The sequence below is a fragment of the Electrophorus electricus genome, chromosome 7 (assembly GCF_013358815.1).
Source record: "Electrophorus electricus isolate fEleEle1 chromosome 7, fEleEle1.pri, whole genome shotgun sequence".
NCBI lineage: Eukaryota > Metazoa > Chordata > Actinopteri > Gymnotiformes > Gymnotidae > Electrophorus > Electrophorus electricus.
The window spans coordinates 18,942,265-18,957,264 of record NC_049541.1 but is presented as its reverse complement, the minus strand read 5'-3'; the positions used below and the strand labels follow the sequence as shown (position 1 = coordinate 18,957,264).

The 15,000-nt window shown below is 46.6% G+C and overlaps 2 protein-coding genes across 16 annotated transcripts in view; both read right to left on the bottom strand.

Moving 5' to 3' along the window:
* The window catches only part of mical3b (microtubule associated monooxygenase, calponin and LIM domain containing 3b), a 20,936-nt gene extending 10,353 nt beyond the window's left edge, over positions 1-10,583 (bottom strand). For 8 of the 10 annotated variants that reach the window (XM_035528287.1, XM_035528290.1, XM_035528289.1 and 5 more), the window contains exons 1-16: positions 10,429-10,583; positions 7,536-7,834; positions 6,903-7,110; positions 6,632-6,748; positions 6,423-6,524; positions 5,597-5,752; positions 5,199-5,299; positions 4,846-5,103; positions 3,775-3,890; positions 3,550-3,676; positions 3,355-3,442; positions 3,025-3,172; positions 2,667-2,863; positions 2,399-2,505; positions 2,172-2,243; positions 1,885-2,064 (exon numbers count right to left, since the gene is read on the bottom strand). In XM_035528287.1, the coding sequence (XP_035384180.1) occupies positions 1,885-2,064; positions 2,172-2,243; positions 2,399-2,505; positions 2,667-2,863; positions 3,025-3,172; positions 3,355-3,442; positions 3,550-3,676; positions 3,775-3,890; positions 4,846-5,103; positions 5,199-5,299; positions 5,597-5,752; positions 6,423-6,524; positions 6,632-6,748; positions 6,903-7,110; positions 7,536-7,808 (2,250 nt within the window). In that variant the 5' untranslated portion in view covers positions 7,809-7,834; positions 10,429-10,583. Of the gene's footprint in view, positions 1-1,884; positions 2,065-2,171; positions 2,244-2,398; positions 2,506-2,666; positions 2,864-3,024; positions 3,173-3,354; positions 3,443-3,549; positions 3,677-3,774; positions 3,891-4,819; positions 5,104-5,198; positions 5,300-5,596; positions 5,753-6,422; positions 6,525-6,631; positions 6,749-6,902; positions 7,111-7,535; positions 7,835-10,428 lie in introns of those variants that run through there. The other 2 variants (XM_035528295.1, XM_035528294.1) reach the window with 2 other exon arrangements.
* Positions 10,584-11,554: 971 nt separating this feature from the next.
* Positions 11,555-15,000, bottom strand: part of LOC113569383 (putative transporter SVOPL) — a 16,300-nt gene continuing 12,854 nt past the window's right edge. For 5 of the 6 annotated variants that reach the window (XM_035528634.1, XM_035528631.1, XM_035528630.1 and 2 more), the window contains 12 exons: positions 14,672-14,743; positions 14,315-14,439; positions 14,152-14,215; positions 13,926-14,051; positions 13,698-13,826; positions 13,539-13,612; positions 13,130-13,326; positions 12,629-12,740; positions 12,390-12,471; positions 12,158-12,247; positions 11,763-11,876; positions 11,555-11,639 (listed from right to left, as the gene is read on the bottom strand). In XM_035528634.1, the coding sequence (XP_035384527.1) occupies positions 11,628-11,639; positions 11,763-11,876; positions 12,158-12,247; positions 12,390-12,471; positions 12,629-12,740; positions 13,130-13,326; positions 13,539-13,612; positions 13,698-13,826; positions 13,926-14,051; positions 14,152-14,215; positions 14,315-14,439; positions 14,672-14,743 (1,197 nt within the window). In that variant the 3' untranslated portion in view covers positions 11,555-11,627. The remainder of the gene's footprint in view (positions 11,640-11,762; positions 11,877-12,157; positions 12,248-12,389; positions 12,472-12,628; positions 12,741-13,129; positions 13,327-13,538; positions 13,613-13,697; positions 13,827-13,925; positions 14,052-14,151; positions 14,216-14,314; positions 14,440-14,671; positions 14,744-15,000) is intronic. The other variant, XM_035528633.1, reaches the window with a different exon arrangement.

Genomic DNA, 15,000 nt, shown 5'->3' with positions numbered 1-15,000 from the left:
AATAGAGAGATTCATAGCACAGTGAGTCTCCCTAGGCTCTCTCTGACACACACACACACACACACACACACACACACACACACACACACACACACACTCACACACACCCCAGATGCAACATTCCGTGAGCTGCACCCTACATTGATTGATCTGTCATTGATCTGTCATTTACATCCAACATTTATACCAATCTCGTGTTAAACACTACACTCATACCAGAGCTTTTACCCACAAAAATACACACCAACACATTTCTGGATTCTAAGCACCGAGCTTAAGAACAAAACCCCAGTGGAACTATTTATCATAAGTCTTCTTTGGGAGTGGACATTAAGGATCGTTCATGTACAAGGGCCTGAACTACACTACCCATCCTGCTTCACAGCATAGGGGATGTGTTTTTCATCTCTATCCGTTCATGTCTGCGTCCCTGTAGCTAAAACTCATCAACTCCTGCTGCTGTGTGTGCTTTTTCCAGCCAGAGCACATCGAAATCTCACACCCACACCACGATACAGAGAGCCGCCATCCTCCAAGCACCCAGCAGGAGGACGCTGAGTGAGTAATCCCCGCTCAGGGCCTTGCAGGTCCCACTCACAGCCAGTAATGACTGCTTTTGTCAATACTATATTCCTATACATTACAGATGCAGTGTCTATCTGAGAGGTCTTCTGCACCGTGTATTAATCCAATGAATAAGAATGACATGAATGCGAGAAGACCAAGTCCTCTGATGTTGTCTGTTACCAGAGCATGAACCGCTCCACGCTGACTGACGCGGTGTAGGTTTGGGTTTATGCACGCTGCAGGATTACTTCCTGGGCTTAAACTGGGACAGTGCAGCGTAACTTTCGCTTGGAGCTAGAGCAGCACACACGGAGTCTCTGAGCCCTGACGAGGGTTTGGCATGTAGCTGCCTCCATGCTGGAGCAGACGCCGGAAGCGTGGGCGCAGCTGGAGGTTTGGGGGTGGGAGCAGGCGATTTGGCACGGAGCCTCTCTGGCACAGGCAGGGCAGACCAATCGGAGGAAGAGGGAGAGCAGAGCGGAGCTCTGTGTGTGCAGGGTTTAAGGACATATTATCCTGAACGCTGTACTGGAGGGGATGCTGCTATTACACTTAAAAGATTAATCATTATGTTAATTGTTCAATATGATAAACTAAATATTTTTTGGTCTTTGCATTGTATAATTTGGTATTTTGGTCTTTGCATACATAAAATATATAAAATAGTACAATTTGACTATATTTTATTATTTATCCATACCATTCATTTAGTAATTAAAACTAATTAATGAAATGCATCCTTTTATTAAATTTTGAGTGTACTGACCTTAAAAAGTCAGGTGAATGGAAAAGCTTAGTGGCCACTTTAAACCTGACAGACACTAAATCCTAAAAGACCGTTAGGTTCATTTGTTTTTGTCGCTCAAGCTGCCCAGTAGATTAGTTGGCTCACAGTCCTTCTCTATGTAACGTTCCTGTGACTGCAGAGCCAGTAGTATAACAGAGCTCCACACCTTTCCACACCAGGGGCCATAATGACAGCATTCATAGTCCCACAGCACAAAGCATTCTACAACTGCCAGAACTGTTTAACCACATATCCCTCGGGAAAAAAAAAAAAAAAAAAAGTCTTGGGGAAACTTTCTTAATGACCACATCCAGTAGCATTCAGCAGTGCAGCAGCTCAAGACGTAACAAGCGATGGTGGCGAATCAGGACAGCAAATGCCAAAACACCACCAGGGAGCACACAAACAGATAACACCAGACAGTTATACAAATGCAGCAAAGTCCAAATGAACACAAATGAACACACTGACCTGCAGAATGCTGATACACACACACACACACACACACACACACACACACACACACACACCTGTCTCTGTATGGCAGACACAGATGCAGAAGGAGCATTTTCTTCAAACTTGGCCAATAGCTGGTTCGCCATCGATCGGACTTTGCTTTGGTTAACACAGACAACCGTTGCGATGCTTGACTCCGACCCGGGTGTGCTGACTGGGGTGTCGTCACCATCAGCATCTGGCAGAACCTCGTCCTGTGGTCATGGAACATAACTGATAACTGAAGAAGGTTCTGGTTACGGCTCATGAGGGAGAGTGTATGCTCAAGAAGGGCACTCCGAGGACGAGACAAGGAACTCACGTCCTCCGTCTGGCTTGTCTTACTCGTCCTCCTCCTCTTCCCAGATCCATCAGCCTTTTTCTCGCTCTCATCCTGACAGACACATGTGCACACAGTTACATCATTCTTTGCTAAAGAGCAGTGCTGGGTTTGTGGTGTGTGTGTGTGTGTGTGTGTGTGTGTGTGTGTGTGCGCGCGTGTGTGTGTGTGTGTGTGTGTGTGCGCGAGCGTGCTTGTGGATACATTACCTTGGGGTTGCGTTTGCGGGACAGACTCTGTCCCAGTCTGTTGAGCAAACACACCGGAGACTTGGTGCCAGCAAACAGAACAGGCCTTTCGTCTGGGCTCCGACTCTCTGAACAGCGACAAAAACAGGGGCATCCGCATCACAGATTCTGCACACTGATCCAGGGTCAGATTTCCTTGGGTGTGACTGACAGCCAGAAATATGAATAGCATGCATTTCCCCGTTTTTGCTGATGTACTGCAGCAGACCAACAGCCTTGTTCTCCTCACCACTGGATGGCGCTGTTTCTTCGAGGAGGTCATGGAGCTGGCTAAGGTACATGACCATGCAGAGCGAGTCGGTCTCCTTCAGCACGCTCATCTCCTGGCCTGTCATGATGGGGGAGATTCCAAACTCCCGCTCGGCTGCATCCAAGGCCAACTGCCCAATCAGCTCAGCTTCACCCTCCTCCAGGGAGTCGAAGTCACTGCAGGAGGTCCGTTCAAAACATTCACCAACATCCTAAATATCTCCATTTAGTGTAGTAATTTCAAAATACTAGAAACAGAAACATTTATGGATTAATACATATACAAAAAGACCAACATGCACGAACACACACACACTTGTGAACCTTCATGCACTCACATGAGGTCAGGTCTGTATCTGTGTATAAGTGCGCACAGGGCTAGTCCGCTCCTCCAGGATGTGGTGAGGTCAGTTACACACACACCTGGGTAACCCCGTGTCTGCTCCTGGCACCAGCTCAACAGCTTATTTGAATGAGCTGTGGAATCTGCGTACACACACACACACACACACACACACACACACACACACACACACACACACACAGACGCACAGACACACACACACACACAGACGCACAGACACCATTACTAAATAGAGTAAAAAAGGAATGTGTGTGTGGGTAGTATGGGTAACAGTTGTGTGCGTGTATGCGTGTGTCATACAAACCTTGCTGTGTAAATCTTGATAATGAAGAGGCCCAAAAGTGGCTCAGGCCCAAAAGTGGCCCTTCATCTGTATCGATAAGGTGGCACACCTGCACAAAACAATGCCATCACCACCATCTTCATCATCACCACCATCATCATCAGAACAGTAAAACTACAGTATGTCTGCATGCATGAGAGAGAGCGTGTAAATCACCTGAGGTGGAGAGATGAGCTGTGTGTTGATGTTGGGGTAGCGTGTTGTAGGGTCCAGGGTGTACTGGTTGTAGTTCTTACTGACGTTCTCCGGTGTGGTCTGCGGAAGCAGCCGGTACACGCTCTCTCTGGGAGGGAAAAGGGAAAACGAGTCAATCATTCATAATAGAGCTTCCCAGACATACGAGTAATAAAGGATTCCAACAGACTGACGGCCAGCTCCAACCTCTCAGCCAGCACCTCTAAAGGGGTGGAGCCTAATCCCCAGTTCCGCACCATCCACGCCGTATCCATGGCAGCAAGGAAACCCCGGGCGATACCGGTCCCCATTGGCCAGAAGGGCTATGGAAAAGAGCACATATACAGTTCCAATAAAGGCCTATTGACTTGAAGCACGTTTTTTTCTAGAAAAAAAAAATAACCAAAAAAACCACAGATGCCATTTTTTGCCATAGTGACATATTCACATCAAGTTCAATGTGTTTTTAAAGAATATATTATTTCATTTTTCTTATTTGTCATGAAATTGGGGCAGATATTTCACCACGTTTTTTAACATCATCAACTACAAAAAAAACACACACACAGACAATAAATATAAATATACACATGAAGGCTTTTCCTTAACTAATGGAAGCTAGCTAGCAAATAGTTTGCAGTCGTTCCCCAGTGTTACATTATATGTATAAATAAACAAACAATGATTATAAACAGCAGCTGTGTGTTATGAAGGCACTGTGTGTTACAGTGGCTATGTGTTACGTGTTACAGTGGCTATGTGTTACATGTTACAGTGGCTATGTGTTACGTGTTACAGTGGCTATGTGTTACAGTGGCTATGCGTTACTGTGGCTATGCGTTACTGTGGCTATGCATTACGTGTTACAATGGATATGCGTTACAGTAGCTATGTATTACAATGGCTGTGTTATGAATATCTAATCAAGGGGCATTTCAGTGTGTAATACATAAAAACACTTGTCAGATCAAAACAGCCCATTTTGGCCAATCTGAATTTTTCTTAAGACCTTTAGATGGTGCTATTGTTCTTAGGTCCACAGAAGTTCCAAATAATCTGCTTTAAGGCATTTCATAATAGCAAATAAGACAATGTGGATGGCAAAAATATGACGGCTTATTTAGATCATATAGACTTTACACTTAGTGTAGACAGGGAGGGTTTAGCCACTAGCTCATTTATTATAGCTGTACTTCAGTGTGCACAGTAAATAAAACATATGGTGCCAGCAAGCATGATGAAGACAGCTTACAGCAGAAAGATGCTGGGTCCTCTCACCTCCAGTAGACTGTCCCCGACCAGGGCGGCCAGTAGGGGGCGCCCCCTGCGCTGCCGCACAAGTGCCGCGTTCTCCGACGCGTACATGCAGGTGAAGTCGAACATAGCGACGTCCGGCTGCCCGTAGTGGTTGATAGCGAAGTCCAGGTTGGGGAGCTGGTGATTGGTGGAGAAGGCCGCCGCTTCCTGGGCATAAGCCAGCAATGCATTCTGGTCCACGTTGCTGCGTGAGAGCAGCATCTCTGTGTCTGTGTAGTCCTGCAGGAAAATGAACGGCAGAGTTGTAGATACACACCCAAATATGCACTCACACACACAAACTCACACACTCACGCTCTCAGATGAGAACTCACACTTAAGATGACTCCTTTCTCCAGCAGGCTCTGTTTTTTGGCCGTCATGACGAAGTAATGGGTGTCATCTTTGTAATAGACAATGTTCTCCAGGTCTATACCTGAGTGAGACACACGCTACTGCTCAGAACTAACAGCCATTATTAAAAAATAATAATAATAATCGCACAGGACAGCAGACCTATTGTATGATATTCATGTTAAATACATGCAATATCTTCAGAAAAGCATCTTACGTAACCATTACAGGTTACAAGGACAGCACAGCACCCTGATGCCTTTAGTGTGAGGTTTATAATGAAGTAATAAGCACAGAATTCAGCAGATTTAGAGCTGAAGCTCTAGTTAAAAGGTGGCATCTGCTCCACCTCTTGTTAAAGGTGGCATCTGCTCCGTACCTGTGGCCTGGCGCAGCTCCTGGAAGAACTTCTGGTTGAAGATGAAGGCCACTCCGCTGATCTCCTGAACCTTGGCCTCGGCTGTGGTGTTACGGTTGATGAAGTTTGCCGTGATGGCAATGGCCAGCTTCCCCCGAAACTCCTTCCTGTGAAAGCCTAGTGGATGAACAGCGAGACAGGAAGAGAGAGAGAGAATAACTCTTTTCATGCGACAGAAGAGTGATGTATGTCAGAAGTCTGCAAAGCCACACGGAACATGAGGCTTCATGGCTACACTAGACAAAGAGCAGTACGAGCTGAATTCAACACAAAGCGGGAAATGGGGAAGTTTCTGCCAGACAGGGTTAAGGTTGGGAAACGCGGATGCATGTGACGGGTTGTGTCATGCAGTCACCGGCCATGCCGTCACTCCACACTATACCAACGTGAAACGTCTTGCGAAACCTGGCAGTGCATTTAAGCCCTGAGTCATATCTACTGCCAGGCAGCTCTGGCTGCATGTAATATCACATATCTGCTCCAAGATCAAAACCTTCCAGTGACCCTGTGTTTACAATATGGACCAAGTTAAATGGTTCTGGACCCTCGAGCCTTCAACATATTAAAGACCTGAAGTAGTAAATCTGGCTTTCAATGAATTAAACAAATAATGTATTTGTCACTTCCTGGTGTTTAGTCCTGTAAAGGGCTGGAATGTCCAACAGGTTAAATACAACAGACTTGCGCTCAAGAGCCTTAATTACTCTCCGTAACATCACTCCATTGCTGTAAGAGGGGTTTCGTCTCTGAATCTTCTGCCTCTAGCAGGTGAGGACCTGTGACTGACCTGGTAAGGTGTTCCTCCTGCCATCTGCTCCAATAACCACATCAAATTGCAGTTCACTGATTGGGTGAGTTGTAGGATAGACCTCAGCCCTCCAGCCAATACCTGAAGAGAGTTGCAAAAGCCTGTCAACGAGTGCCGAAGCCCATCTTCATTATTACTGTCAGAATGGATGAAGGGGGCATGGTCTGAGACAGAGGGTGTGGTCTTACACTGCTCGTCTCGATCCTCTAAAGGCTCCTGCAGGTTTCTGAACTCCACATTCACATGGACCTCCACACCCAGGAGCAGAGCCACCTTCAGCAGAATCAGCTGCAGCTGACGAATACCTATCCACACAAGCACAAACACACGCACACAAATGCAGAATAAGTTTGGGAAAACCCATACATTGAGCTTCAATAATGATTATAAACATTCACACACACACACACACACACACACACACACACACACACACACACCCCAAGATGCTTTACTCACTAATGTGATCTATGGCTCCAGCGCAGAATTTTCCATAAAACTTCTTAGCACCGAGGCTGCGCAGGTCATGGATGGTGAAGGGCCAGAGATGGAGGACGTTATTGCGGGAGAAAGCGTCTCTCTTCTCTACCAGCACCACCCTCGCGCCCAGAAAGCTCAGCTCAACAGCCGTACGCAGACCACACGGCCCCGCCCCTATAATCAGACACTTACAAACACAGAACACACACTCCTTCATCGGTACGCAGATACATTTACGACATTTAGCTGACGCTTTTATCCAAAGTGACTTACAATTAATGACTGAGTACAGCTTGGGCAATTGAGGGTTAAGGGCCTTGCTCAGGGGCCCAACAGTGGCAACTTGGCAGTGGTGGGGCTTGAAGCAGCAACCTTCTGATTACAAGCCAAGTACCTGAACCACTGAGCTACAACTAATGTGTACTGTAGGATTTTGCTGGTGCTTGAACGGTCGGGTGTATGTGTGTGTGTTCGATTACCATGTGTTAACACAAATATGGCCCTTTTTGCTGGTGCGCTCATGCGAGCGTATGTGTGTGTGGTCGTTTACACACACCTTTCTGCTGGTGTGTGTGTGTGTGTGTGTGTGTGTGTATGTGTGTGGTGGATTACTGTGTTGTTGGCACAGATCTGGCCCCTCTGGTACTCTTTCTGGCTGGCTCGTTTGTCCAGCTTGGCCCACAGAGCTTTGGCTCTCCAGTAGTGGAGTCTGCTCCTCAGAGTGTGGTAGAAAAGCAGGCCGCCCTGGGCCTGCAGCTTCAGCTCCCCGCACAGCTGCTGGAAGGCCTGCAGGGTCTCCCTGCATGTGCACGCCTGCACGAAGCTGTCAAAAAGAGCGTAGGGCCGGTTCTGGCCCGCCAGCACTGCCGCCCGCCTGTCGCCCATCTCACCCCACCACCCTCACACTGCACCTGAGAGAGAGAGAGAGAGAGAGAGAGAGAGAGAGAGAGAGAGAGAGAGAGAGGAGGGTAGGATGAAGTAAGACAGACAGACAGACAGATTAAATAAAACCCCTTTCTATGCCAACCTGATACATGTGGAAGAGTCCATTTCTATGGTTACACTGTTAGTGGTGTACAGTTCCACCACATTCACTACAAGTGCAGCATAACCACAGACACAGGGAAGCAAAGAGACACACCAGAGATTTTGGCCAAATCTTCAGTCAGCTGAGACTACGCACAAAGATTCTGTTTATTCTGGTTGTGAACGTGTGTGTGTGTGTGTGTGTGTGTGTGTGTGTGTGTGTGTGTGTGTGTGTGTGTGTGTGTGTGAGAGAGAGAGAGAGAGAGAGAGAGAGAGAGAGAGAGAGAGAGAGAGAGAGAGAGAGAGAGAGATGTACATTCAAAAATTTAATTAGTTTACTTTTTTGCCATATGTGAGAGGCAGGGTGATCTCAAGGCTGGAGAGTGAGAGGGTGAATCTCATCACTGACCAATAAACACCTGAGAGTGAGGAAAAATGTACTAGACCCCAATTAATACCCACATCACTTAAACAAACAGGCTCTGGCAAATATCAAGGGGGTGTATGCACAAAGTGTAAAGTTATCAGGACACATAACAGCCTAAAACATGAGGTGTTTTAGGACATTTCAACCCAGAACTCAAATTTTAATATAGCAACACGCCAACACGCGCATAGACGGACCCTAACCTTTTGCCACATTCAGACCTAAAGGGAGCTTATTGTCACTTTTATTAATGGAGCACGTGGGCTGAAACAACTCCGGCCTCCGTGATACTAAATCCACAATCTTTATATGCTTCATGATGCCATAAGATTCGCCAGATATAGACGCGCTGTGCCGTGCAGTAGTGGGGCGCGGCCACATACCTCCCACACGCACCGCTGACGGCAGCGATGCCGTGATAAAGTCATAAATGTCGTGATAAAATCTCATGCCCGCTTTTCCCGCTGGAGGCGCTGACCGCAGCGTTTGAAATGAACTGCAGTGCATGAACACTGCGGTGAGAAAGTTGTTGGCTATTCCGCGCACCAACTTTCCATCTGTGCGGCACTGAGAGGCGCGTTTAACGGGGTTTTTCTCTGATTGGCCGATCGTTCTAAAGGCGTTCTAAAGTTATGCGTGACGGGTTCAGTCCACATCCATCTTGGCTTTGGTCTGTACAAGATGTTTTCTCTTTTATAAGGTTTATCGGACTTGCAACGGAATTAACATAAATAATGAACAAATGATGCGTTGAACAGCACATTGTGTGCCGTTCGTGCGTCAGAACAGTCAGCTGACATCAGCATCAGCACCGCGTGCGTTGGACAGCGACTACCTAACCGCACGCGCGTTAGTTACAAAAAATTATAAATTAGCAGCCAACGCGCGCTGATAAGAACAGTTTACCAAAAAAGGGCCAAATGAAGCAGGCTACAGAACTCTTAAAAGCGTTGCTGTGATGATCTCGACTGTGCGTTGGTGTACCTCCTGCGACCACGGTGCCGCATTAGTGTGGAATTTCTCAAAATCGATGGAAACACGCACGTGCACTGAGAAACTGCACGCTTAAGCGCATGCTAGCTCGAGCCCGGCTCCGGTACTAAATCAGGACACATACTCAGGGGAGGCAGAGCCGCAGTGTGGCTATAGCGACCTCCTCCTACTAAACAGTGTCAGACACCTTCCTCCCCTTACGCTTATTAACGTACTTAATTGATGTTGGACTCTTCTAGTCTGTTGTACAGAACAACGAGAATGGTGGGTTAAAGTCATTGCACTTCCGGGACACACGTTAACCTGTCTCTCTGACAAGCGCACGCGCACGCACACACACACACACACACACACAGACAAGCAGACAACTACATGAAGACAAACACACACAAGTACACGCAGACAAACAGATGGAGGCTCAGATCTTCAGGGTCAAAGGTGCAGACTCGCTGACCTAAACAGGCTCAGGATAGAGCACCTTGCTGAGCCAGCTAGCCACATGCATTCATTCAGGGGAACATTCATTAAAGGAGTTGTTTGACCTCTCTGACGTTTCATAGAGACGAGGCTGCTCAGGTCCTGAGTCTGACTGACAGATGGGAATTCAAAGAGCAGATTACACTGGATGAAGTTCTGCAAAGCACGGGCTGATCTCTAGCTGCAAGTACACCTCACAAATGAGAGTGCAGGAATACCCCCCCCCCCCCCCCCCCCCCCACACACACACGCACAAACTCATCCCAACATATTATATACTTTTACAAAGGCACAGACCCACGGCTACACAGTTCATCTGAGCCTTTTCTCTCCTTCAATGCAGACTCAGTGCCAGACTGGTTCTGTCCTGGGGGGAAATGTGCCGGTCATCATGTCACTCAGGCGACGTGTACAAGAGCTCCACTGTCCCGTGATCAGACACAATGCAGCTCATTCACGACAGCCTGGGCCCAAACATGAGCAATAACCGAGCACACAGTCACTCTGAAATACTCGCATGACAGTCCACACGTCTGCATCACACACGCCAAAGTACAAAATGACACGATAAAAAACACTTACTGTGCTGGGTGCCTGCACCATCCACACCCTGCTTACACGCTACCTCCCCATCTCTCTCTCTCTCTCTCTCGCTCGCTCTATCTCATTCTATCTCTCTCTGGCAGATTGCCAGGTGTGTCTCACTGCTGTTACAGCCACATTTACTCCAGTTCACCCTGCAGGGGAGCTGCAGTGCAGAAACTAGAACTCCTCTGTCACACTCACTTCCCCTCTCTCTCTCTCTCTCTCTCTCTCTCTCTCTGTCTCTCTCTCTGTCTCTCTCTCTCTCTCTCTCTCTCTCATTCTCTCTCTCTCTCTCTCTCTCTCATTCTCTCTCTCTCTCTCATTCTCTCTCTCTCTGTCTCTCTCTCTCTCTCTCTGTCTCTCTCTCTCTCTCTCTGTCTCTCTCTCTCTCTCTCTCTCTCTCTGTCTCTCTCTCTCTCTCTCTCTCTCTCTCTCTCTCTCTCTCTCTCTCACACACACACACACACACAAACACACACGCTGTCCTATTTCTCTCTTATTGGCAAGGTCAAGCGAATTCACTCACTCTGGACCTACACAGCAAGCACATGCTGATACACACGCACACAGTACATTTTGCAGATTAACTTACTATTTTTAATAACTGATTCATCATACAAAATGAATCTATCTGTAATAGAGAAGTCCTCGACTATTGTGGTAAACCATTAACATAAACCACCAGCTACAGTATCAATCTGATTTGTTCTATTGACTCTCAGTTGTGAATGGCATTGTACAAAAGATGATGCAGCCTTTTCAATCCCACCATTAGACCTGCATGGAGAAACTCTAATGAGATTAAAAAGGAAGAAGAGAAGAGGAGGAAAGAGAGAAAAAGATCAAGGGAATCTTCCCTTAAGATACAAGGGTTGTGGGACTGATCCCAAGTTGGCGACCAATGGATTAAAAAACTAGGGTAATATCTCCCCCTAGTGGACGGTATTTGACATACAGAGGAGCCTTTCCATGATGGAGGATGGGATACGTTTTTAAGACGCAAGCACCTCATGGCACTGGCTTGCTACGTAGTCACAATCCCACTCAGGATTAATATAATTCATCTTTGGTGATTTGCTTCAATCACACGGTGTTTGCTTATTTCAAGAATGAATACAATTTGAAATTTTTTGTTAAATGAGCTCAAGTTTAATAAAATTACAAGAGCGTGGCAACTGTTTTTCTGCAGATAGGACTTATTCCGTTTCCTGCAAAAGAAAAGATGGAAAAATTTAATGCATTAAATAAGCCAATTACAGAAGAAAGAACACAAAGCAACAGATACACACACACACACACACACACAATGGGGGAATAATATATGCATTTACCAACATTGCCCTTCCGCTGGTCTCAAAGGGTAAGAATACAGTCCCGAGAGCACACAGGCAATAAGCTAGTGCAAATGGACTCAAGGTCAATAGCACAGACTTAGACAGCAATACCTGGACACATACACACACACACACACACACACACACACACACACACACACACAGATGAACATGCTCACAGTCAGCAACAATCTGTGCATGGACACAAACACACACATATGTACATGTGCACACATACGTGTATTCTCTCTCTCTCTCTCTCTCTCTCTCTCTCTCTCTCTCTCTCTCTCTCACACACACACACACACACACACACACACACACACACACACACACACAAACACACACACACACACACACAAATTAATAAGAATACACTGTATAAACAGTACCTGGGCTATGAATGGTGCAATTATGTCCCCAATTCGACTGAATGAAGTGCACAAACCCATTCCAGTGGCGCGCACTGAGGTAGGGTAGACCTGCCAGTATGATGGATATTTGCACATTATTACTCTACCATTCATGTAACTTGCAGAACTTCACACACAATGAGAAGTAGTCCAGGAAATCGGTACTCATCACTCCTGACCGTAAGTGAAACGTCACCGTGCTGTCGCTTACCTCTGCAGTGTAAATATACACCACATTAGAGTTCACAGCGATGAGCGAGCGGAGCAGGAAAAGAAGCACGGTAAAGCCAATCCTACGGGGGGGGGGGAGAAATGAGGACAATGTTGCAGTACACCACAAGAGGGTACCACAGAGTCACGTTATCACTGTGGTCGGAAGGGAGGCGCACAGGCAAGTACAAATACTAAAAGTTTTGAAGTTGAAGTGGATTGGGGGGAGTGGCTACTCACTTGGTCGAACAGATGTTAACAAGCATGAAGAAGATGGCGGACAGGACCTGTAGAATTATCATACTGCGTGTACGGCCCAACAGGTTCAACAGGCGAATGTTCAGGGGACTGACTGCACACAGAGAGAGAGAGAGAGAGAGAGAGAGAGAGAGAGAGAGAGAGAGAGAGAGAGCCAGTCAGAGACAAACCTGCTTCCCACCAGTCTGGCTGCCTCAGTCCCAGTATATAAATGTATAAATGCTTAACAACTGGAAATGTCACATGCTGCCTGAACTCTAGTTCAACTGCATCACAATTGCATACTAAACACCAGTATTAATACTATTAAGATATAGACTGATCTTAATAGTACTATACTACATACAACATACCCAAAAACCTGTTTTAGTAATTACTGTATGCAATTGGGAGGCACCACACTCTGTTAATTTCTATGCATGAATTGCAAAGGTAAGACCTTAGCCAATGCTTTCCTAGGGTCAAAGGGCAAAGTGCACTCACGTGCCACCTCTCCTAGGGAGCTGATGAGGAGGGTCTTGTAGTCATCCATGGTTAAGGGGTTGCAGTAACATAGCTCCTCCTCATCGTTGGGATTGATACTGTGCTCTGGGTCAGGGTTGGTCACACACAGCAGGTCCTTCTCCAGCAGCTCTGAACTGCTCAGGTCTGAGCCATAGTAGGAGAAGGAGACTACAAACCTGGAGACAGCCAACGACAAGAACGTGATGGGGTTGTACAAGCTGAACTGATCTGAGGTCAGTTTAGCATTTTTCCAGTGGTTAATGTTAAGAATTTGGGTATGCAGAGGTGTTTCCATATCTGTACAAAGGAAAAATTACATATACATTACAATCTTTCTTGCACTAATACACACACGCACAGGAGAAGCAGAAGGTGTGTGAGACATTACCATGAGAACCACAGAAGCAGAGAGGTTCTCCGGAGTGTGGGATTGATTATAGTAAGAGCATTCCCCATCTCTGTCTGAAAACATACAACACAGCCAGGTAGAAACCACTGGACAGAGAGGTGTGTGTGTGTGTGTGTGTATGAGAAGTGCCCAGCATACGACTACTGGCTCCCGAAGGTCCCCATCTGGTAAACTGGTTTTATTCATCCTAGCAATCCGCCTCAAGGTGGCAACAGCTCCTCTGATGTTACCCACTGAAACCTGGAACCTGGCTGACTCAGGGATAAACTGAGAGAGAGAGTGAGTGAGAGACAGAGAGGCAGACTATAATCATGGAAATATAATTTAATAATAATACTGATCCAGAACCTGTCAATGGAGGTTCACCTGGAATAGTCCAATGATTAGGAGGCTTGGGATGATGGACAGCCGAATTATCCAACGCCAACCCAGTGTGGGCACCACGGTTATACCCAGAATGATGATGATCATGGACCCCAACATCCAGAAGATCTAGCACCAGATACAGGCCACAAAGAACAAAGGATCAACACAAGTGTGTAGTTTCACTACTGACTGACACCATGACTACGTCGGCTGTGTGCTCACTCACTGTGGAGAGGGGTAGGAGAGATGATCTGTATTTGGCAGGCATGAACTCAGTCTTCAGCACAAACCTGTAACAGGAAGATTAGAGAAATGATCCTGTCTGTGCTTTAGAGATGTGTGTGTGTGTGTGGGGGGGGGGGGGGGGGCGTGTGTGTGTGTGCTTGTACCCTTGTGATGTGGCTGCTACTCCACAGCCTACCATACTGTACAGGAAGATGAACCAGCCGTAGGTTGGCGCAAATGATGTGAGCAGAGAGAAATATGAAGCCCATACGAAGCCTCCGAACACCATCTGCAGGCGCGCACACACACACACACACACACACACACACACACAGACACACACACACACACACATACACACACACACACACACACACACACAAACATGCACACACGCACATGGCCCAAATATAACAATTGAATAGGCACAAAATATACTGTCAGATGTTTTTTTATGTAACTGATATCATTCTAGATTAAGAGGTGAAGTTGTGAAGAGGTTCAGAGGAATCTTTCCTCACTTTCCGACGGCCATATTTATCTGCCACATATCCAAAAACACCACCGCATATCATGTAGCCCAGGAACACCATCTAAAACACACACACACACACACACACACACACACACACACACACACACACACACACACACAGGGTGTATAAATAAATCATGACTTGCAGGAAAGTTATATTTACTACAAATCTTCTAAGCTATGAAGACAAGAAACAGCAAGACAATAACAACATGACCTCCCTCACTAACAACCACATGCATACACAGCAACACACCCACATGTTTGTACATCCCACAAAAATCATGCACATCTGTGATTGGCTGTGGTTAGCTG